This window comes from Megalops cyprinoides, chromosome 16, assembly GCF_013368585.1.
Source record: "Megalops cyprinoides isolate fMegCyp1 chromosome 16, fMegCyp1.pri, whole genome shotgun sequence".
In the NCBI taxonomy this organism is placed as follows: domain Eukaryota; kingdom Metazoa; phylum Chordata; class Actinopteri; order Elopiformes; family Megalopidae; genus Megalops; species Megalops cyprinoides.
The window spans coordinates 5696387-5720573 of record NC_050598.1 but is presented as its reverse complement, the minus strand read 5'-3'; the positions used below and the strand labels follow the sequence as shown (position 1 = coordinate 5720573).

At 54.2% G+C, this 24187-nt stretch overlaps 1 protein-coding gene across 1 annotated transcript in view; it reads right to left on the bottom strand.

Annotated features, from left to right (window-relative positions):
- Window positions 1–1915: 1915 nt before the first annotated feature.
- Window positions 1916–24187, bottom strand: part of si:ch73-335l21.1 (insulin receptor substrate 1-B) — a 31725-nt gene continuing 9453 nt past the window's right edge. Inside the window, exons 2-3 of the mRNA XM_036547612.1 lie at window positions 17065–20364; window positions 1916–2290 (exon numbers count right to left, since the gene is read on the bottom strand). Of these exons, the coding sequence (XP_036403505.1) occupies window positions 2283–2290; window positions 17065–20364 (3308 nt within the window). The 3' untranslated portion in view covers window positions 1916–2282. The remainder of the gene's footprint in view (window positions 2291–17064; window positions 20365–24187) is intronic.

The following is a 24187-nucleotide window of genomic DNA, read 5'->3' as shown; positions in this document are numbered from 1 at the left end:
ATACAAATACATACAGACAGGACCGCAAAAACTGATATACACACATTGTCCAAATCTGCAGTTTGTTGGGTCTACCACATCCTATCACGGCTCAAATCAAAAGAGATCAATTATCAACTGACAGGCTGACCTGGGTGAGTCTGGCTTAAACCACCAGAGTTTCGAAATGCACCTGTCCCATCTCAAAGAGTCCGAAGGGTAGATCATGGAGTAACGCGGTCTCCTCATTTGTTGTGAAAGTGTCCCAGCTGCGAGTAAACCTGTTTTATGAGTAAAAGAAGGAAAAGCCATTTCCAGCATCACAGTGGACAAGTTCATTAAGGACAAACAAAAGAAAAAAAATCACACCCATGGCGTGAACTAACACAAGTTGCGACTGAGTCTGCGCGTGTGCGACCCATGTATTTTGGCACTGATTGCCATCAGCAGAAGGTCTTTTCAAAAGGGAAAAAGTGTACCCCCCCGTCCTGTTCTTGCCAACCAAAAGTGGTACAGTCCAGCCCTGGAATGGGTCTATACCATAACAGCAGACGAGAGGGGGGTGGGCCACCCTTATAGAATTGTACATCCACTAAAGAGAGACAAAAACGCTATGTAAAGTCGAGCAGTAGGAACTCTAGTCTGCGTGGGAACTCTTCGGGGGAAAACTCTGTAGACAGCACTACAGGGGACCTATGGGTACAGACAGACAGGCACTTGAGTGTTTGTTTTGCTGATGCATAGCTGGAGCATGTAGAGCGAGGTTTTGCTACAGGGAGAGGGAGGGGCAGGGAAGGACAGAGGGGAGAGGAGGACAGGGGTCTGATGCTGCTACTGTCCCGGTACTACCTTGTGGCAAAGAAAAGACCGGGTAAGAGGAGAATGCTGGCAGCTGGGTGTCATGGAAGGAGATCAAAGTTCACTCCAGTGTGAGGATCCGAGACGTTGGGGAGAGCGTTGAGGGTGTGTTTTTTCCCACCGGTCACCTGTGACCACCCAACGCCAGCCCTCGCGCACGCTGGGGGATTAGGGGGAGACGCGCCCGGTGCTAATCTTTTAACGAGATCGATGGCGCCAATCCCGCCCTGTCAGGGCTTTTTCCGGCGCCCGCCACGGCCCGAGCGAGCGGGGCTGCGATTGGCCGGAGCACCTTGGCTGCGGCCGACTGTAAACACACTCCTCTCTGCGGGTGCTTCGCTGGGGTCGCGGCTGTCACACCCCGACGGCTCCAACCGATATGCGTTAGCAGGGATCAGACTGCATGAGTGTGTGTGTATGCGCGTGTGTGTGCATGTTTGAGCATTTGTTCTCACAACAGTAAAACTGTCTTTGTATGTGTCGGGAAAATACTAGACTACTGAGTGTGGAAGTCGGTGTCGGTGTGTATGCGTATGCTTGTGTGTGTATGCATCCATATTCATGCATATCTACGTATTTATGTGTGTGTTTGCGCATGTGTGCTTGGGTCTGGCTCTGTACACGTGTGGGTCTGTCAGTCACTGCATGGGGACTGACAGAGGGAGTCCGTCTGAACAGCGCGGGGCACAGAGTGACGGACAGCTGTCAGTCAGATTAAAGCGGCAGGCACAGCATTACGTGGAAAGAGGCTACTCTTTAAATGCTTCTCACAAACACAGTAAGGCCATCTGATTATCATTATTTATATTACCTCTTCTGATTTTTTTGTCGTTTTTAATGTCTTTGCCATAGTTTTACTAAAAAATGGGCAAAAAAGACAAATAATATACTTTTCTGTCATACCAGTTGTCATATCAGCATTTTTTCTTTGTAAAATGGCTACAGTCAAAAATGAGGCACTTTTTAAAAGTTATATATATATTTATATTTAGTTAACATAATTATACTATATATTTTGCTTTATCTATCATTAGATGAAATCCTGTTTTTTATTTACTTATTTCTTACATTTTGCTTGTTTTAGTTCCTGGTTATGATAAAAAGAAAAAAAAAAGTTATTGGCTCTTGGTTGGCAGTCAGAGTCTCTATACCCGATTCTGATTGGCTGTTGGGTTCCCCTGCTGTGGGATCTGAATGGGCCAAGAGTCTTTTGGCACATACTCCCATTGGTTGTGGCAACCAATTGGCAAAGCAAAAATAAACCGTAAATTGGTTCGATCAAAGTGCTTCAGGGGGCTTTCCAACTCCTCAGGTTCTGAAAGTGTTCGAGATGCGCACCCAACCCCTTCCGTTTCCGCTCACGGCCGGACGAGGACATCGGGATCGGTGCTCCTCAGAAACTCCATTTCCCATAATTCCGAGGACGGGGTCAGGGGTGAGAGGCGTCAACATTCTGCAAAGACAAGAGAAGAGTGGTCAGGGTAATCTGACGATGACAGGCTGCGAGAACCTGGAAAAGGAGAGGTTTCGTGAGGATTCTGTCACGTCTCTGGCTGTGAGGACATGGCACGCAAACATGGAGAGCTGAGCTGAGACTGAACAAACCTGCCTTCTTTCGCCTGTTATCAGTGTGATTATTATTTGTTATTAAAGTCTACTGTACAGTATCATTTCCTCATCAGAGCGCCTCTCCAAGGTAATAAGGGTACAAAGTGTACCAGTTGTGCATACAAAGCAAAGCCCAAAACAAATAGCATATGAGATAGAGCCATGAGGCCACGCTGTGAGACTGCAGGGAGAGAGCGGAGGGAGAGAGAAGGAAGGAAAGAGAAACTGAGGGAGGGAGGGAGAGGAAAGTGTGGCAGAGTGAAGGAGTGAAAGAGAGGGAGAGAAAGAAAAGGAGGGGGGGCATGTGAGAGCATGTCCAGCCGCTCCGGCATTTAACGCAAGGGTGGAGATGCGGCCATTGCTTTCTCCACCAACGTACCATTCATAAGAGCTCTTATTTTTTTTTTTACATGCATTTTGGTTTTTGCAAACAGTGGCCTCTTTCAATGAATCTTAAGGGGGAAAGGGGGGAGGAAAAAAATATGATTACTGCAGTAACGCGTCACGTCCCCAGATTCGCACACAAACACAGCGTTGTTATGGTACCTACAGTACAGACGATAAAGATGTATTTAGGCTACAGGGAGGAAAGGGTCTGGGCTCACAGGGCCTCGTAGTCTCGCACCGGAGGAAGCTCCACACCGTGTGCCGAACGCGCCTCCGTAGCCAATGAAATGTCTGCCGAACGGTGGCTTTGCGCTCCGATTGGGGAGCCTCTTCGTGCGAGAGGCGCGCGCGTAGGACCCGAACGGGATGAATAAACGCGTGAAAGGGGGAGCGATGGAAAGGGAAGGCGCCGATTCGCCCTCCCTGCCTCCTCCGTTCTGTGCGTACGCTCCCTCTGACTGGCTCAAAGTGCGCTTCCACACCGTCTCCTCCCCGTCCTCTCTGCACCATGCTATATTTAGACACCCCCCCCACCCCCCACCGCCACCCCCCATCCCCTTTACCCGGTACAGGCTGTACAGAGAGCTCCATCCATCCCCAGAGTACCACATGCATCTCGACAAACACACTGAGGCACATACACATGCAGAAACACACACTTAACACACATACACAGACACACAGACACTTAACACACGCGGACACAGGATGCAGAGACAGACACTATACGAGACATTGACAGACATTAAAAGATGTAACCACACACAGAGGCACGCACACTCAGAAACTAAAACAGATGGAAACACAATAACAAACACCAACAGAAACACATACAGACACAGGCAGAAAGGATGCAGAGAGAAAAAAGCAAGAGAGATAGAGAAAGAGAGATGGAGAGAGAGAGAGAGAGAGTGAGGGAGTGACTGTATGCGAGACTAACAGACACTAATGGATGTAACCACACACACGCCCCACTAATGTCCGTGCATCAAAGCCTGTCTTCCCCTGCTGCGGCTGCTGCTGCTTCCACAGCGGAGTGGCAGACAGAGAAAGCCCACACCTGTTGCTGGGTGCCTCCCCCTCTCTCCCTCCCTCTGCCCGCCCTCCCCCCACCCCCCCGTTGATCGATCCTGCTCATTTCCTTACAGATCAATGCAACGGTGGCATGGACAGCCGTGCGTGACCGACTCGCTCCGTCTCTCCACGCAAAGGACAGACTGTCTGCTCCCCCCTCAGCTCAACAGCCTGCCATCTCCCATGTGCCAGACAGCCCCCCGTATCGGTCTGCCTCAGCGTGTCTGAAATGGTAAATAGAGGAAGGCACTCGAGCGGGGCAAAGCCATTTAAGATCACATTAAAGCTGCCATGTTTTATGGTACTGTCTGCGTGGCCTTCTTTGGACAGTGAGAGCTTTTTTTCTGTAATGGCGTGCATGAGCATGTGTGCCCGTGTGTGTCTGTCTGTGACTGTGTGTGTGTCTGCATCTGTCTGCGACTCTGTGTGTGTCTGCATCTGTATACGACTGTGTGTGTGTCTGTGTCTGTCTGGGAGTATGTGTGTGTGTCTGCATCTGTATACGACTGTGTGTGTGTGTCTGTGTCTGTCTGGGAGTATGTGTGTGTGTCTATGCCTGCCTGCGAGTGTGTGTGTGTGTGTGCGTGTGTGTGTGTGTGTGTGTGTGTGTGTGTATGCATATCTGTATCTGCCTGTGCGTGTGTGTTGCTGCCTGTCTGTGGGAGACTGAGTGAGTGTGTGTGTCTGTGTCTGCCTGTGGGGGTGTGCATGTCTGTATCTGCCTATGAGTGCGTGTGTGTGTGTGTGTATCTGTCTGTGGGAGCCTGTGAGTATGTGTGTCTGCGTCTCTCTCTGAGACAGAGTGCATCATTATTGCTGCGCTGTCTGCCAGCCATCCACCCCTTCAACCCGCTACCAGCTCTGCTGTCTGTGCAAGTTATGCAATGCTCTGTTTGCATAGGTGTGTGTGTGTGTGTGTGTGAGTGTGTGTGTGTGTGTGCCACGTACGGGCGTGTGAGAGCGAGTGCATGCAGTGTGTACGTGTGATGTGTGTGCACATGTCTATAGCAAGCACATGCATGTATCTTCTGGGGGGTTTACATGTGAGGTTGTGCACAGTCTTCATACAGACCTGCTCAACAAACACACTCCCACCTCCAATCACACCACAGTGCCAACACACTGACAGCCCATGCAGTCACACACACACACACCACACACACACACTGCGCTTGCGTGCACACACACTCACAAACATACACACACACACCACACACATACACAGCACATACATAAACACACACTGCGCTTGCATGCACTCACAAAACACACACACACACACCACACACACACACCCACACACACCCACACACCACACACACCACACACACCACACACACCACACACACCACACACACCACACACACCACACACACACACCACACACACACCACACACACACACCACACACACACCACACACAGAAGCAGCACAGACACACACGCGTGAGGCCCTGGGGCCTTTCGTAACATGTCTGCCTGCTGCAGAGAGAGGGGGGATTGGGCAAGCCGGGTGAAGAGAGACAGCTCGAGTGCGGGGGGAGGGAAGGGAAGCCTGAACTTCAGGTTTGCGATTCAGGTAGGGGAGGAGGGCTACGAGAGCGCGAGTGTGTGTGGCGTGTGTCTGAGCGTGTGTGTCTGCGTGTGTGTGTTCGCGTGTGCCTGCGTGCGTGTTTGTGTGTATGTGTGGTGTGTGAGCAGGCGCTCTGGTGGCCCGGGGATCCTTGTTTGGGACGTCCTGTCCCTCGATGCAGAATGGGGCAGCCAAGCCAAGGGGAGTAAAGTGTGTGTGTGTGTGTGGGGGGGAGGCAAAATCAAACACAGGGGCTTGCAGCAGCGGGCCAGGCCCTGTAGCAGCCCAATCCTCCGCCCCCCCCGCCACGCTGCCCCCGGCTGACTCAGCGTTCTCCCTCCCTCTGTCACTCCACCAGTTCTGCCACTTTCCACCAAAGCACTCACGGAAACATCCAGAACACTCTCTCTGATTTACTGTCTGCCTCTCTGTTCATACCTCTCCCCCTTTCACCTCATGATGGGGTTCCCTGGGGGGGCTAAAGCATGGGATGAGTACCCAAGCTCTGTGTGGTATCAAGAGCCACCAAAAAAAGGAAAAAAAAGAGAGAAGTCCTATCCTCAGAACTGACCTCATCCCTTTACTTTCCCTCTCTTGCAACCGCTCTTTTGCAACTCCGACTTCGGGGACTCCTGGCAGGGGCTGGCGGTGTGGGCCACTGCCAGCAGGGAGATAATCGCACTTTTACAATACCTCAAAAAGAGCGACCGAGAGCAGACCAAAATATTTGGAAACGCCGCGGCGCTTGGAGCGGCAGCCAGAAACTCCAGTCCGCCTGTCTGTCCCCCCGCCCCCCCCACCGCTCCCCGCTCCCCAGCCCCTCGTCTGTCAGCGTCCCGTCACACGGCCCTCGCGAGCTCAAATCTCCTGATAAATTAGTCAATTATTAATAGAGCGAGCGGCACCCCTTACGCCACCCCGACCGCTCCAACCCCCCCCCCCCTTGCCGCCGCCAACCCACCGCAAGGCCCGCCTCCACTCATCTTATGTTACTGCCTGTAACCTTAGTCCCTCAGTTCACAGGAGGGCGCTTCTGTGAATCTGCGTTCGGGGGCTCACAGGGGCTCGGGGGGGGGGGGGGGGGAGGGGTGCAGGGGGGTATACGGGGAGGCTGCGGCCGCTGGCCAGGGCTGCCATACATGGCACCTCAAATATTTATTTATGAGCCGGGGCAGGGGCGGCGGCCGGAGGGCAGAACGGGACCTTTCTTCTCGCGGCCTCAGCGCTGCAGGGAGGGAGGAAGGCAGTTCCTCGGCCCCGTGCCGCCATGGCGGCCACGAGCGTCCAGGCCCTTGCAGCTTCAGCCCTGATTAAAGAAGGCCTTTCTCTCGTCTGTAATGGGCAGGGAGGGTGCCTGTGACATGGCGGCGTGCCGGAGAGAGGCCGACAGCAGCAGATCCAGAGGGAGAACTCTGGACCTGAGTGTGTGTATGTGTCTGTGAGTGAGTGTGTGTATATGTGAGAGAGGTTGAGTGTGTGTGTGTGTGTGTGTGAGTGAGAGTGTGTGTGTGTGTGTGTGTGAGTGAGTGTATGTATGTGAGAGAGGTTGAGTGTGTGTACGTGTGTGTGTGAGTGTGTGTGTGTGTACGTGTGTGTGTGAGTGTGTGTGTGTGTGTGTGAGAGAGAGGTTGAGTGTGTGTATGTGTGTCTGTGAGTGAGTGTGTGTGTGTGTGAGAGAGAGGTTGAGTGTGTGTGTGGGGGTTGAGGTGGGGTAATAAAATCCGGCCCCGGTGAGGGAGCATCATAAAGCATGTCAGAGCGGAGGTGCCGTTTTTAAACCTGAGGGGTGATTATATTCCCGCCTGGCGGCTCCCGAGGCCGAAGTGGCACCAGCAGTGACAGGACACAAACACAGACGCTCAGGACGCCCATTCAGTGCCCAGCCTCCCTCTGAATTACACTCCTCAAACACACTTTCACAACACCACTTAAAGATCACCTGGGGAGGATCTATAGGAAAATAAAACCCCAAAAGGTGGGAGCGCTGAGAATTCCCAATCCGCCTCACATGTCCGTTGAACGTCCAATGCGTCTGGTGTGTCCATCGAAAAAACTTTCGGGATAAATGCATGAAATGACAGCTAAGGTGAACTACTGATGATTTTTCAGAGAACATACCCAAGCGCCTTTTAAAATGTGTTTAAAATACCTGTGTATGCAGAAGTGGACACCAATGCAAGGAATCAGTGATGTATAAAATGACAATTGTAATGTGAACTACTGACGATATTTCAGAAAACAGGTCAAACTGCCTTTTAAAATGTGTTTAAAGTTTCCATGTGTGCAAAGTTGAAGACCACTGTAGGGCATCAGTGATTAACCATGATTGCCAGGATTACTCGGGGGGCAGTGATCGGAAATAAAAATGTAACCCATGCCTTAGACCACAGAAGCTTCACTGCCTGCAGTCCTTGGACGGAAGGAGGTATTGGAACAGCTACCATTTTGTGACATCACAGCAGGTAATGGCTACCGGCAACAGTGGCTAATGGCCTCAATGGTAATGGAATGGCCAATTCCTGGCACAATCAGTCCCTGAACTGCGCTGATGTTCCCTGCCAAAGTGTCTCAGAGCATCTTAGAGGGGGCACTGAAACACAGCTGGGGGCGACGTTCGAGTGCTTCGAGTTAAAGGCTGCCCCTCTTCGCGCCCCCCCCGCTTAATGTCCAGTCGGCCATCTCCGAGAAGCGATAACGAGTTCATACATTGCTCGGTCCGACAAAAACCTCCCCAACCCCGCCACCCCACCCCACCCCACACCACACACCCCCGTGTGCGTGAGTCAACCCTTTTATAACCACTAATGCATCAAAGATTAGCTCCCCTCTCCTCCGAGCGATGGCGCAGGGAACATTGTGTGACTGACGTTAATTACGGACCCCTTTCGCTCGCGCTTGGCGTTACACAATTGTCCCCGCCGCCCCTCACCTTTTCTGGGAAATAAACCACTGACAGTCAACAACATGTTTCTCTCCAGCCCAACCCCCCCTCCACCCGCCTGCGGCCTTCCCTGCACAAAACCTCTTAGCATATTCAGATGTTTTATAATGAGGCGGGCGGAGGTGTTTAGACTGCGGCCGGGACCGGGCGTCCATGGATACGCGATATAATCCCCTTGCATGAGGAGGCCTTTGAGCTGGGAAAGCCACAAAGGCCACAACCGGGGCTGTAAGACCAATGAGAAGGCTGCAAAAACTGCAACAGCCCAACGAACAGTACCATGCATGCATATTAAATATACACACGCACACATACACGTATATTTATGCATGTGTGCCGTGATGCTACTCTGGTGGTTATGCTTGGTTTTTCTTGGGATAAAGAAGCACGGCTGTGTTGCAAGCTATAGCGAGAACATATAGCAGCGCAGCTTCTTTGAGAACTGCATTTAACCCTGTGATGTGTGGCTGGGGACACGCTCTTCCTGCTCTCTATGGTGACCTCAGCAGCCTGGCAACGGCCGCTGGGGAGCCAGAGGGGGAGCTGTGCCCTGGCGCTCCATCTGATTAGCCAGTAAGAGTCAAGCGGAAGCCAGGAAGTGCAGGCAGACTGGAGGGAGAGAGGGAGAGGGAGAGACGGCGTGCACCCCATGCACCCCCGTTCGCCTCCGGGCCACCGACTCGCCCGGGGGGCCGGTTCGTGTGTTCCCACCGCGCGCGCCCGCGCACACACCAAGCCCCACCCCCACAGCCTCCCCTCCCAGCCACCCTATGTGAAAAATGGCTCATTACCGGCCTTTAATCTGCTTTGCTCTCTGAACGCCCACTGGCCATAAGCTCTTTACAGACAAACCCGGTTAGAGCTCAGCAAAGCACATGGGGGTAAACCACACAGGGAGCCATCGCTGGAGGGAGGCATTCTAAAAGGCCAGCTCAACACTTAGGATGGGGCTTATGGAACAAGTGAGCAATATGAGGGAGAACAGGGCAGGGGGGGACCTCTCCCCCCCCCTTCTCTGATGGAAACCTCTCCTCACTTACTGCAAGAGGCCTGGACCCCTGAATATAATACACCAGCAGGCCTACTATAAAGTGTATATATGTGTGTGTGTGTGTGTGTGTGTGCGTGACAGAGAGAGAGTGAGAGAGTGAGAGAGAGAAAGCCCAGCCACACACTCACACACACATACGCACCCACTCACTCACACTCACTCTCTCTGGAAGTTACGGTAAAGAGGACCACTCCAAGCTGAAATGTTTTTCTTCTCTCGGTCACGATCCTTTCCTCTCCCGGGGAACGGGATTCGCGTGCACGTGTCTGAAGACGTACGAGCACTTACGGTCCGGAGGACAAACGTGGCACTGGGATTAAGACCACGTTAAGCGTCTGGCCGGAGTAAGCGCTCATCTCCTCTGGAGTCAGCACTGACCCACTGACTCGCCCAGCCAACGGAAGCGATTAATCTCTACTTTGTACTGTACTGTAGTATATTCTACTCTATTATGCTCTGCTGTGCTACAGCGTTTGGATTATATCATACCCTGCTATGCTAATACCATATTGTAGAATATTATATTATTACACTGTGCTTTATTATTGTATGTCATATTACAAGACACTGCGGTACTGCTGTGTTATACTTCATTATACTGTAGAACATTACACTGTTCAGTACTGTATACTACACTACTGTATGTCACATTACAACATACTCTACAACATACATACAGTACGACATATATAACATATTATACTAGAACACTGTGTACTACCTGTAACTGTAGTATATTAATATACTACTAACTGTAGTATATTATTCTATATTGTGTTATACCGTACTGTTTGTATAAAGCACAGGCAATGCTGCACATCACGGGTCAGCCTCAACATGACAGCAGAGTGACGCGGGTAAAGCAGTGCGGCCCTTGCAGCTGTGCTACGGACCTGAAGGTTGAGGGTTCAAATCCTGTGCAGAGGCACAGCTGTCAGACCCTAGGCCAATTTTCCCTATTCGCAGGGACTCAGGAATTCTTAAGTGTAATACAGAAAGCATTTTACGCCAGACTGGATGAGAAAAAAGGTCTGCTGTGTACACACTTATTCCTATAGCTGACAGCCCTGCCCAGCAGACCATGACGGTGGTTAAAGCAGCAGACTGAAGATCTAAGGATGGCGAGACTGTGTTCAAAGAGGAGCACTGCTGTTGAGCCTGTCAACTAAAGCACTTTCTCACTTTAGCACAGAAACAACAGAACGCTCTACTGTAAATCGTGAGGATATCGGAAGTCCCGAAGTCCCCTGGACGACAGCCCAATCCAAGGTAAGGCTGGATGGCGAGACAGATTGTCCCCGCACCACGGGGCCACCACCACGGCGTGAGTGAAGGAAGGAGAGAGGCCCTGCCCCTTTCACTTTTACTCCTCTCTTATCTCTGCATCTCTCTCTGCATCTCTCGCTCGCACTGCTCACCTGACGTCCCTCGCACCTCGTGAACGGAGGAATGAGGACATTCCAGTCTTTCTGTCCCGCTCGACCCCTCACGCTCCTCCGAGCCCTGGAGGTCACGTGCGCCGGCGACGTTTTACACCGATTCACACATTCCCAGAGAGAGAGGGAGAGGGACAGAGAGGGGGGGGGAGGGAGGAGAGAGAGAGAGAGAGAGAGAGAGAGAGAGAGAGAGAGAGGGAGAGAGGGAAGGAGGAGGGAGAGAGAGAGAGGGAAGGAGAGAGATAGAATGGGAGGGAGGGGCGAGAGAGAGATGGGGGAGAGTGGGGGGGGGTGAGAGAGAGAAGGGACAAAAAGAGAGAGAGGTGCAGAGAGGGACTGGAAAAAGCTAGCTGATCAAAAGACAAGAGGGCAGACAGATGACAAAGATGTGGTTACAATAGACAGAAAGAGGCTGACACAAAAGACGGGGGGGGGTTGAAGTACTACACTAAGCGATACGGGCAAAACGAAAGAGACAGAAAAAGAGAGAGAGAGACGGAGAGAGGGGAGGGCACGAGAGGGAAAAGCAGAGGTAGAGAACGTCTGTGGGTGAGGGTGACATTCAGGAAAAAAAAGAGACAAAAACAGAGATATGGACAGACCGAGAAAACAACACGTTTATTAGCGTCACTAAGGAAACGATGCGAACTAGACTTCCTTTGACGAAAGGAGGGGGAGAAAAAAAAAAGAAATCAAAGTCCAAAGCGGCCTCTCCCAATGCGTGCATTTCCTTATTTCTGTTCAGTCAGGGTGATGAGTGTGTGTTAGCCCTTCGATCGTTACTGCCTCCGCTCAGAGGAGTATGCTGTTGTTCTGCTGTGCTTATGGGGCAGTGAGAAGATTTAACACTTCATTAAAGCCTGATCAATCTCTGCCGGCCCCGGTGAACGCGCGGGCCCCGCCCCCCCTGGCCCCTGCCCCGCGAGGGCAGGTGATGCACAGCTCAGACCGGGCTCTCACTGGGCCCGGCGGCGTTAATCACGTGACCCTGGGCGAGGCCTTTGTGCGAGCCAGTGTTCTGCTCCGTGATTGGTCTCTCTCCCGCTCCCTTTCTGAAATCGGGGATTAGGCCGCCCATTCATCTCCCTACGCTATGAAATCCTCTCATTTCCTTTGCTCTCTCACTGTAGTCAATGGGAGATTAGGTGACAAAGGGGAATGCCTCATGCAACCCAACGCAAGCTGCTGCAAAAAAACAGAGAGACCCGCACAGTCTCTCTCTCTCTCACTCACACACACACACACACACACACACACACACACACACACACACACACACACACACACAGAAACTATAAACCTCACTCTTGTTCGTCTGACACAAGTTTCACATTGTCACTAGTAATAGCAGGGGGTGGGAGATCAGTATGGCTGACACCAGCTTAATTTCACGCCACCTGAGGTGCAAAGTGATGTCTGGCGGCATTTCACACTAAGTGATACTGGGACTGGAGAGAGAGAAGGAGAGAGAAACAGCAGGGGAGAGAGCGAGGGAGAGAGACAGAGAAAGAGAGGGGGAGAGAGAGAGAAAGAAAGAGCAGGAGAGAGAGAAGTAACTGAGAAAGAGAGAGTGAAGAGGAAAAAGAGAGAGAGAGAGAGAGCAGGGGGAAGGGAACTATTTGTACAGTTTTACCGTCCCTTGTTGCTGACCTCTGTGCTGTCTGTGTCACTGGCATCATGTTATATTTACTGCCCGGTGCCGGATGCTGAAACGCTCTGCGTCTTTCCCCCCGCCCCCGGCTCACTGGCTCCGCTCAGGCCCAGACCCGACCGCTCCGGAGCCACCAAGCACCACTGCGCTCTGCTGGAACATCGCGCTGTGCCCGGGAGCACTGTACCCAAACACGGGAGCAGGGGATTCGCCTCCATCACCCCCCCCCCCCACCGAACACAGTGCGGCAGTGCAGCATACAGGAAAGCAGGGCCAGTAACCCTGTGGGGCAAGGGGTTGCCAGTTCGAATCCTGAGCTGGGCTGCTCTCGTGCTCTTTGGCGACAGGCCTCAGTAAGTGCCCAGCTGTGTAAATGGATGACGCGCGCGTAACCATGGAAGGCGCTCCGGATAAGAGCGGCTGCTAAGCAAATAATGTAAACGGTGTAAAAATCCAGCTGCGCAAATGGGTCAAATGTGACGCAAGATGCAGGGCAGACACGCGCGTCATGAGTACAGTATTCCTCGTGCACTCGTGCTGAGTGCTGGAGATCCTGGCTCTGTGGTTTGCTGAACAGGACTGATCGGACCGTGTCGCCTCGTTGCGCAATAACCAAGCCCTGTCTCGGCCCATACAGAGCTCAGGTCACTGGTGGCTGTTCCATCTGGTCCTGCCACTGTGCTGAAGAATAACCCCAGAATAACCCTAACTTTCTGCATTTCACCCTTCATTACCCTCCTTTACTCACACACCTCACCAACGAAGGTGACAGCTTGTCATATTACTGAGTCAGTGACAGCCATATAACATCCTGGCAACCAGGAAATGACAGAACTGTATGCCGCGCAATAAATGTCACGGCTAGCGCATTAGCTGCTCTTCGCGCACTTTCTTCTCTGTCACCTGCAGAAACGTCACAGTAACGCGGAGGGAACGTTAAGGACCCTCGACTCGGCTCCTAGCACCGGCTCGGCTCTGTGGCCGGTAGGACCATGAGAGAGTGGTGTGCCACTGCAGAAGCATACAGGTGCTCACTGCACCCCATCCAACCTGACACCAATTCTCAGACGGCACCCCCTGCTGGTCCTGGAGGACCACGGCCAGGCGGGGTTCTCGGGCCCTCCGTCATGCACTAGGGGCTTCACAAACAGGAGGCATCGGTGTGTCTGAGTAGAAGTCCTTCTGCGCAACAACACGGTTTCAGCGGAAACAGCAGTGACAAATGCATGAATGACAGAGCAGCACGGGAAAAAGACGCAGCCTGTAATCGGCAGAGCTGAGTGTGATGTCGCAGATCACGGCGAGTCAGCTGGTCGCTGGGCTGTCTCAGCGAGTGCCTGCGTTCCCGCTGCGGGTTCGCGCGCTCCTCCTAAAGCTCCGCCGATGTGGCAGACGAGGCGGCCGGTGATGTAACGACCAGCACTGGACACGGATAAACAGACAGGGATTTAAAACCGTCTGGCGTAATCCCTCCCCCCCATCCCCCCTCGCACAGACAGACAGAACGGAGAGCGGGGGGGGTATGGTGCTCCAATGCTGCTGGGAAGGAGGAAGTAACGCTAACAGCAATGATGCTTTGAGGCCATGCCTGTGGCACGCTCTGTCGCCGCCCACCCCCCCCTCAGTGAGGGTGCTGTGAGAGAGGATAGGGGATAGGGGAGAGGGGTTCTGAACCCAATTAGCTCTGTCTGGCTTGGCTGTGATTAACAGAGGCAGAATTAAGTCACGGACTTATTTAGTCTGTGGAGACTTTGTTTTCTAAGCCTGGTGCTGGAAATGTCTGGTTACAGTTACATAAAGAATCAGGGCTGTGTCTGCTGATGGATCAGGCAGGCTGATGGAGTGGGGGGGTGGCAACAGCCTCTATGATAAGGCAATGTGTATATGATGCAATATATGTGTGTGTGTGTGTGTGTGTGTGTGTGTCTGCTTGCCATGTACAGTGTGTGAGTATATGTGTGTGTGCATGTGTGTGTGTGTGTGTGTGTGTATGCGTGTGTGAGTATGTATTTATGTGCGAGTGAGTGTGTGTATGTGCATGTCTATTTGCCTTGTACAGTGTGTGTGGGCGTGTGTGTGTGTACCTGTGTGTAGGTGTGTGTGTGTGTGTGTGTGTGTGTGTACCTGTGTGTGTACCTGTGTGTGTGTGTGTGTGTACCTGTGTGTGTGTGTGTGTGTGTGTACCTGTGTGTAGGTGTGTGTGTGTGTGTGTGTGTGTGTGTGTGTGGGGAGCATTAGAGCAGAATAACCCCACCAGCCTCAGCATCCATGCGAGCAGTTACACGACAAGAGGTGGGGTCACGTCCTGCTGACCCCTCCCAGGTTCCTCTGTGAGTTCGGACTGCTGGAGACACACAGCCTGGCTTATGTCACGGGGCCCGAGGACGGGCGGGCAGCTCCAGTGAGGTCAGTAAGGGGCCACGGGGCCATGACTGATGGGCAGCATGGAGACGCCGTGCGGAGGGGTCAGTAGCTCTGGAGACATGGCGAGGGAACTCAAACCCTCCAGTGTGCACACACAGAGCACTGGACCATTAGTGCCACTGAACACATGGGACAACGCATACGCGCCCACTCACACACACACACGCACACACACACACACGCATGGTACAAAGCAAGCGGACACATACACACACACTCGCGTGTGCTCATACACACAGTAATCAAGACATTAACAGACACAGACTGACAGTCTCTCACCACAGCACACAGCAAACACACTGATAAAAATACTTTCATACACACACATACACACACACAGACACAACACAAAGCAAACAGTCTCTCACACATACACACACACACACACACACACACACACACAGTACAAAGCAAGTGGACACACACACACACACACACACACACACACACACACACACAGTACAAAGCAAGTGGACACACACACACACAGAGGGTAAACTGTCCCACACACATACATACACCCACACCACACACACACACATACACACACACACACACACACAAACAGTACAAAGCAAGCAGGCAGACAGAAACACACATGCACGCACACACACACACACACACCCATTGTACAAAGCATGAGACAGACACAGACACACACACAAACTGTCCCACACACATACACAGCACAAAGCAAACAGTCTCTCTCACACACACACACACACACACACACACACACACACACACACCCACACACACACTCACACACACACTCACACACACACTCACACACACGGTAAACACCCGCAGACGCTCCCTCCCAGGCAGAATTACGGCAGGCTGACAGAGCCGCCTCTGTTCCACAGCGGCCCGGAGACAGGCCTGGAGCCGAGCCAGGGAAAATCCCCACAGCCAGGGCCCGCCACCCCGCGCTCGCACACACACCGGCAGTGCCACTGCTCCCGAACCCCAGCGCGGGCCGTGGATCGAGCCGCGGATTGAGCTGCAGATTGATCCACCTCGCGGGGCGGCCGCTTCCCCTTTACACCCACTCTATTTTTACCCCTCTCACTTTTCTCACACCCCCTCCCCCCATAGGAAACTTTAGAGTAGAGAAAAAAACCTCACGAGTGAAAATCAAGGCCGAAGGAAAGACCCAGCCGCGTTTCTGAGCTGGGGCGAACTGCAGAAACTCAACAAAAGGAGCATTTTTTTGGACATGGACCGCATTTCCCACAATTCACAGCCAATGCACTGCACTCTCCTCAGTGGCCCCCTGACAGAACACAGTGCAGAGGAAGGATACTGCTTTTAAAAGCCATTATTTACTCATATTGATAGGACAGCTGGGGGAAGGGGTCTAAACAAAAACAGACGATGAACACAGTTGTTTATATATATATATATATATATATATATAGTATTACATATAATATGATTACTGATTTTAAACGTAGACGTAACGCAGTAATGTAGACGGAATAGGAACATCATTCAACAGAACGCTCCAGTGCTCTTACGAGTTTTATGGCCTTGACATATTCACAGATGATGATTTATACAAACTGAAATTCATACAATGAGAACAATCCTGTCCACCAGACGCAACCCAGGCCAGGAGCAAACGACAGCCGATACGATCAGTCTCAGCGCGCCTGGCCGCCCGCAGACACTCAGGCGGTGTGGCGCGCCTGATCGGTGGCCTGCGTCTAAACCGGCGCCCGGTGGAAACGAGCATAAATCCACTCGCATCGACCCCCGTCGCCCGGTTCAGCTGCAGTGAGCCGGCTGCGCCGCCGAGCCGCCGCGCTCTGCCTCTCAGCCGAGCGATGCATGGCGAGGCAGGCGTCAGAGAGGCGCGGAGAAAAGGCGCGAGAGGAATGGGGGCCAGAGGTCAGGAAGGAAGCGTGCAAGCCGTCTGTCACGTGTCGTAACGGCGTAAGCGTGACTGAGCCGGGCAAGACAAAAAGCCAGATCTGATAAAATTTTCGCTTACCTGAGCGTGACGGAGGTCACCTCAAACCCACGGACGCCGTGTTTGGAATGTGAGGTGAGGTGCTGGGGGCTGCTGAGAGGCGCTTACCTGTGCCGTCCTTGCTGCTGTTGTGATGCGTCCTCAGCTCCTCCGACTTGTAGAAATCGATGCTGGCGTAGGTGTTGAGGTTGGAGGCAGCGCCGGCCCCGCCCACGCTGCCGCCCCCGCCCCCGCCCCCGCCCCCGCCGGCCCCACTGCTCATCACGGTGGAGTAGAGCCGGGCGGGGAGGGGCTGGGAGGCCGCGGGCCCCTCCAGGGCAGAGTGCGGGTTTTCCTTGTTTACTAGGTCCAAGTCAATGTAGTTGAGGCCTTGCTCCATGGACGAAGCCTGGGCTGCGGGTGCGGTGGGTGGCCCGGTGTTGGCGCACTGAGTGGGGGCCTCCGAGGCGGCTCCGTTGCCCCAGAGCATGCCGTCAAACCCGAGACGGCGCGCCACTGATTGGGTGTGCTCGGTGTAGAGGGAAGAAGAGGAAGAGGAGGAAGAGGAGGAGGGAGGGGGCATGGGTGGAGAGGCAAGGAAGGTTTCGGAGCAGTGTCGCCGGCGGCCCTGGGGGTCAGCTCTGATCACCTTGGCCCCCTGGTCGGGGTTAGGGCCGGCCTTGGCCAGGGAAAAGTCCAGTCCCAGCCCCAGGCCCAGCTCGGGGCCCTGCTGGTCGTGCCTGCCGGGGGAGGGGGGTTTGGGCGAGGTCATGGAGCTGGGGGTGGAGGCAGCGCCCAGGCTGAAGGCCATCTCCGTGTAGTCACCACATGAGGTGGGCGAGTCAGTCGCGCTGTCCTTCCGGTGCCCCGCCTCCGCCCCTTCCTCTGCTCGCAGGGGCATCCTGCTCTCGTCCCGGGCTTTAGGGGCAACCCCGGTCGGGGTGGGGAAGGAAGGGAAGCCCAGGGGTGTCAGGGAGAGAGGGGAGGGGGAGGGGGAGGGGGAGGGACCCAGGTCCATGTTGACGTACTCGGAAGCGGTGGGTGGGGTCAGGGGTGTTGAAGGGCTCCGAGGAAGAGGCAGGAATCCAGCCAGGCAGGAAGTCGGTCGGTGCAAGGGCCTGGAGGGTCCCGGTGGCAGAGAGACTCCCAGACCCTGCCCCCTTCCTCCCCCTCCTCCTCCTCTTCCACCCCTGTCCCTGTCTCCCCTGAACTCGATGCTGACGTACTCCCCGGGGCTCTTGGGCTCCGGGGGGAGGGGAGTCTCCCGAACCCGGGGGAGGGTGTTGGCTTTGGACACGTCCACGAACAGGCTGACGGGACGCCGGCTCTGCTGCTGCTGGCCCGGCTGCTGGCCGGCGGAGCCCCGCCTCTGCTGCAGCGTCCCGTCCTTCGAGCCCCGGCCCACTGCGGCCCGCGCCGGCTTCTCCTCCGACTCCCCGAGGCTCTCGCTGCTGGCCGAGCTGGACGAGTAGGAGGACGAGGAAAGGGACAGGTGGCGCCCAACCGCTGAGGCCGCGGAAGGCTCCTGCCTGCTGGGGTTGGCCGCGCCCCTGCCCCCTCCCCTGCCGCCGGCCCTCCGGCCCCGCCCACCGTCCTCCTCGAAGTGCACGGGTGGCATGTGCTTGTAAGAGCGAGGAAGGGAGTAGTAGGAGTAGACCATCTTGGGAGCAGCCTGCGGCGGAGGCTGCGGGAGCAGCTCGGGGTGGGGCAGGCCCTCGGACGGCGGGGGTGTGCTGTTGGCGGAGCGGGCGCTGATGGGGGACATGTTCATGTAGTCGCTGCCGGCCCTGCTGTCGGCGCTGCTGCTGCCCACCCAGGCCCCGCCCATCCCACGCTGGTCGGGCGAGCAGCTGCTGTTGGGCGACATCATCATGTAGCCGTCGGAGCTGGCGGGTGGGGGCCGGATCTGCTGCGGGGGGGACACGCTGTTGTTGGGGGTCATGGCCATGTAGTCATCGGCCGGCTTGGAGGCGGAGTCGGAGACAGCCACCGAGAGGGACTGGGAGAGGGAGACGGGGGGCGCCGTTACCCCGGGCAGCATGGACATGTAGCCGTTGTCCACCCCCCCGCCGGCCCCGCCGCCCTCGCTCTTCTCCCGGAACTCCCCGGCCACATCCAGGTAGCCGCCAGCGCCGGGCCCCATGCCGGAGTCGCGGCGGGAGGTGAAGGACTCGCGGCTGGTGCTGCGCGACATGACGGCGTAGTCGTCCTCCTCAGCCTCCTCGTCGGGCCGCCGGTGCGGGGCGAGCCGGTCCAGGGCCATGGGGGGCAGCGAGGCCCTCTTGCTGAGCAGGCGGCGCTCGGCCTCGCACTCCCGGCTGGAGGAGCGCCGGAGGACCCTGCGGGTGGGCGGGTGGGAGGCCTGCGTCTGCAGGGGCGTGGGCGCCCCCCGCTGGCCCATCATGATGTAGTTGGAGGCCTCATCCCCCAGAGGGTGGTAGCTGAGGCTCCCGGACGAGCCCCCTGGGAGATCAGGGGTCAGCTGGGAGTGCTCGCCGGGGCTGGAGCCGTACTCGTCCGAGGAGCCGTAGTCGCTGGGGGAGCCGGACACCGACGTGCGGTGAGGGAGGCGGCTGTATGCACTCGCCGCTCCTCCCCCTCCGCCTCCAAACTCGGACCCGTGGCCAGAGCTGGAGGAGAGGCTGGGGGCCGGTGAGGGCGCCGGGGTGGAGGCAGAGCGCATCAGGGTGACGGGGGTCTTTGCAGGGGTGGGGGTGCGGGCACTCTTGGGCCTGAGGGTGGGGGTGGTGGAGCAGGAGCCGTTTGGGCTGGAGCTGGGCAACCCTCCTCCGGCCGCTGCCCCGCCTTCCTCCACTTTCCCGCCGTCGCTGGCTGTGCGGGCCCTGGGGAAGCTGTGCCGGGGGGTGGGGGACGTGTTGTTGCTGCCGGCGCCCCCCGCACCTCCAGGGGGCTCGGTGCGCGGCCGGCGGGTGAACCCCACCTGGCTGGGTGGTGGGTTGGGGTGGTGCCGCCGTGAGGGCACGCTGATGGGGTTGGAGGCCGTGGCCCCGCCCCCGGCCGCCGCCGCCGACTGTGACTTGCTGCGCTGGCGGAACTCCTCGCTCAGCGCCTTCATGGACTCCAGCAGGGTCTCGTGCATGTTCTGCGCCACCACCGAGTCCTCCACCTGCATCCAGAACTCGCCAGGCCCCGTCACCGAGGACCGGCCCACCTCCACGAAGAAGAAGTTCTCCGAGTGGCCGCAGCGGCGCACGTTCATCAGCTGCAGCACTACCGCCGCCGCGTCCGAGTTCAGCTTCACGAAGTTCACCGTCTTCTCCGTCAGGCACAGCCGGTAGATGCCCACCAGGTTCTTGGCCTGGCCCAGCCCCTTGGGCCACACCTTCACCTGCCATACCTCCTTGAAGGCGGGGCCTGGGGAGGGAACTCCATAGTCACCGCCACTTCCGCTGTCATGGGGGGTTTTGCCTGTGGCAGAGGGGTAGAGGGGGGGGAGAGAGAGATTGAAGTGGTGATTAATACAGAACTGCAGATGGTGTGAAAGACAGAAGAGGAGGACAAAAAGAGAGGCCAACACAGGGAGAGATCCTCATCAGTGAGATGGTATCTCTGCACAGCAGGCGCGGAGAGGAAGGCCAGGTCAGAACGCCGCTATTTACTGATGGGAAAAAGAACAGCTTTCCGCTGTTATGCAAGCAGCGCAGAAGATATCGTCTTCTCTAAACTCTCAACTGTTCCCCTCCGTGTTAGCAAGTGCTAGCTTGCACCAAACGCCCCGACACCTGCATGTTCCAGCTCAGTGGCTCGCTCCTCGGCTTCACACACCTGCATGGAAACCTGCTGAGGATTCAGCCACTTCAGAAGAGGATAACGGACGCAGAAAACAAACACCACTAAAGTACTGCCTGTCAGCTGCTCGGCTAAATCGACCGTTACCTGTGCCACCCGTATGAGCGAAGCCGATCTCCCACATACGTTTTTAAAAGCTATTTTCCCAGCATGCTCACTGTTGTCCATGAGGTTGCCTCTCTCTGTGTCCCTCCATGGCCCTCCGATTCCAGTCCTTTGTGAAACCGTGAAAACCTATTTCTCGGGACAGAAGCTCAGCAACAGTGAATACTGCAGGAGTACGGAGGTCAGGACTGTCAGGGCTGTTCCAAGCCTGGTCCTGCAAACCTGCAGCCTTGCTCTTCAGACCCAAAATTTAAATGTTTCTGAAGAACAGGCAAATCTGCCTTATTAGCTGATGATGACAGCCTGGGGTATAAAAACGACATTCAGACGAGACGGAGAACTACAACACCTGCGTCGTTAATCAACCAATCCGCTGACAAGCTGAACGCCCAAGGGCGAGCTCAATGCGCTTCTACGCTCCTTGAAGAGCATGTCAACACCCCGGTGCTTTATACTGTAATCAGATCGTAAAAATAGACACACACAGAGAACGTTTTTTTACAAACTCATAAAACATCTGTCCCGATGGGGGAATTCTTTTGTGGTGTAGCCCTGGGGGGCTGGGGTGGGCATGGGCTGGGATAGGTTGCCAAGTTGATACCGCCACTGGTGTGATGGACAAGGCCTGTTCCGAAAAAGAACTGCCTTCTGGAAAGCCGAATACCGAGGTTCCTACTCTCTCCATGACCATGCCAAGTCAATAACACACGGTGCTCGACATATAGCTCAGCCGTCACAAATTTCACTAAACCCCCAGAAAACTCACACCACCCAGAGAACCCCCCCCCCCACCCCCCCAAGCCCTGGCTGAGGTCGCATCTGTGGGCATGCTTATGCTTCTCTCGCTCTCCCTTTCTCTCTCTCTCTCTCTCTCTCTCTCTCGCTGTGCGGCTGACCAATCGCAACCATATGTAAAAAAGAGTTGCAATGCATCCCGAATAAGGAGGAGGAGGAGAAGAAGGGGAAAAAAAAGCGTCTCGCTGCTTGTCTGACTCACGTTTCCGCTCGAGCTTCCAAAACATCTACTTGTGGGCACGAAAGAGGAAACCTGCTCATGTGCGTTTCTCTTTTTTCCCCCTTCTTTCAATGGTGAGCTATTATTTCGGGGGCCCAGAATAACTCCGCAGTTAAAGGCTTTGCTGAAGGCCGTGGCTATAGACCTTGTTGTTTCTAAAGCGCATCCCTCGAGCCAGATGACCCGGGCAGATCTGCTTTTTAGCTGGCCAGGGAAGATCTCACATGTAGTCGTGATCATTAGGTAATGGAGCCACATGTAAGCCTTCTTCAGACAGAGACAGAGAAGACAAATACACTGACAGACATATGGACAAAGAGAGGGGAGGGAGAGAGAAAAGGAGGAGGGAGGAGAGAGGGAAGGAGATTCTGAAACCGACTTTACTCATCAAACAAACTTGACTCACCAAACAGTTAAACCACATAAAAATAAGAATTACTGAAGCAGTGTCCGGTAAACGCAACGGTACACCGCAAAGAAGGAAAGAGAAACAATCCTTTTATTTTAGTGCTGGCAGCTCGATACCAGACAGCAAAAGATATATCTTCATCTTGGCATTGAATGGCGCTCCTTACACACCAAATATCTTTTGGAACAGAAGAAGCTCATTTGTCATCTTGTGGAACCTAAAACCTGATGCAACTCTGGCTTTAATTATATCCTGCGTGACTACATAACCAAGCGCTGATCCATTTGCTAGAACTTTTTCGCTTTTCTGCTTAGATATATTGCCATCTTAGCTTGGCACATAAAGCTGGAGTGGGGGGCGAGAGGGGAAGAGAGAGAGAGAGAGAGAGAGAGAGAGAGAGAGAGAGAGAGAGACTGTATTTACTTTTCAAAGCTCTTTATTGAACATTGAATGGCTGTCACAAGCAGCATTAATAAATGGGATGGAAAACAAACAAAAAGAGTTGGAAATAAATTGAGATAAAAGAAAAACACCCTCAAGAACACCTCACACTTAACAGCTATTTACAGACTATAACACACCCCCATTAATGAGATCCTGATAAGGCCCACGTTAATGAGCCCCCTTTTAAACTCAAGGCAAGTCCACATTGCGCTGGGGGGGATTTTTTAACTGACCGGCGGGAAGGGAAGAAGCAGGAGAAGGAGGGATGGACAGTGAGAGAGACAAACACTGGAAAAGAGACAAAGGAACACACACTCAGGGACAACACTGCTGGTGCTTCAGGCCTCACCCATCCCTCCATCTTGTCTTCCTCTTTATAAATCCCTCCTTCCACCTCTCTTCTGGCTAAGACACACCCCCCAAAACAACATCGCTTCACTCGATGCTCTTATCTTGATGAAGGCCTCTCCTGACTATATACATACCTCACAGTGAATTGCCTGCTTCAGGTGAGCTTTGAGGAGGCCCATCCTTTCATGTTCTAGGTAGGTGAACACTGGCACGCCCATCCCACTACAGGGCTTGGCACAAGCAGGCTGAAGGAGGAAACTTAAAAAGTGCTGCATTCACCACTGTAGCACAACACTCAGCCGAATATCAGTCAGCTCAATGCAGCGCTCTCTCCTCATCACCACCACCTCCCCTCAGCGGACTCTCATTCTGGTTTTGATACACAGCAAATGATATTAAACATGAATGGCACAATATTATAGTGTAGCAGTTTGATAGCAATTTATGAACGAAGAGGTTTGCCAAAGGGGGAATATGTCCAAGAAACATGTAACACATTCAAAATAATGAGATGAGAACGAGAGCGACAATGAGATCGAGAACGAGAGCGAGAATGAGATCGAGGACGAGAATGAGAGCGAAAACCTAGAATTGCCTCAGAGGGTAAACATTCTGGTACCCAGTATGATGACGATTCCAGACAATCTCGTACCAAAGTAATTCCATGGCATTCTCCTCGTGGGGTACGCCGGCCCTCACAGGCCAGGACAGCTGCGAAGGCCTCGGCAGTGGAACTCCACCAAGCGTTGAAGAGGACCTGTAAACACTGGCGTGACCTCACCCTTCATACGCGCCGCAGCTGATCACGTGATCGAAGCACTCCCCTCTCCATAACAATATAACAATCAGACTGGCAGTAAAGATAATGGCTATCGTTTCGATGACAACAGAGACAGTTAACACCTGAAAGACTAATCTGTGCTGGAAAGCCTGCATTGTGGCCAGTGACTATGACAGTCTGGCTCAAGCATCAAGGAGCAAATCGAGCCATTTTCTGCCAAGGCAAGAATAAGACCCTGGCGCTCAGTACATTGGTGCCACGCTAATAATTTTCGGCGTGCACATAAGCTTGGCAGCGCATCCAAATTATACTTAAATACCATGTGTGCCCGACTGCA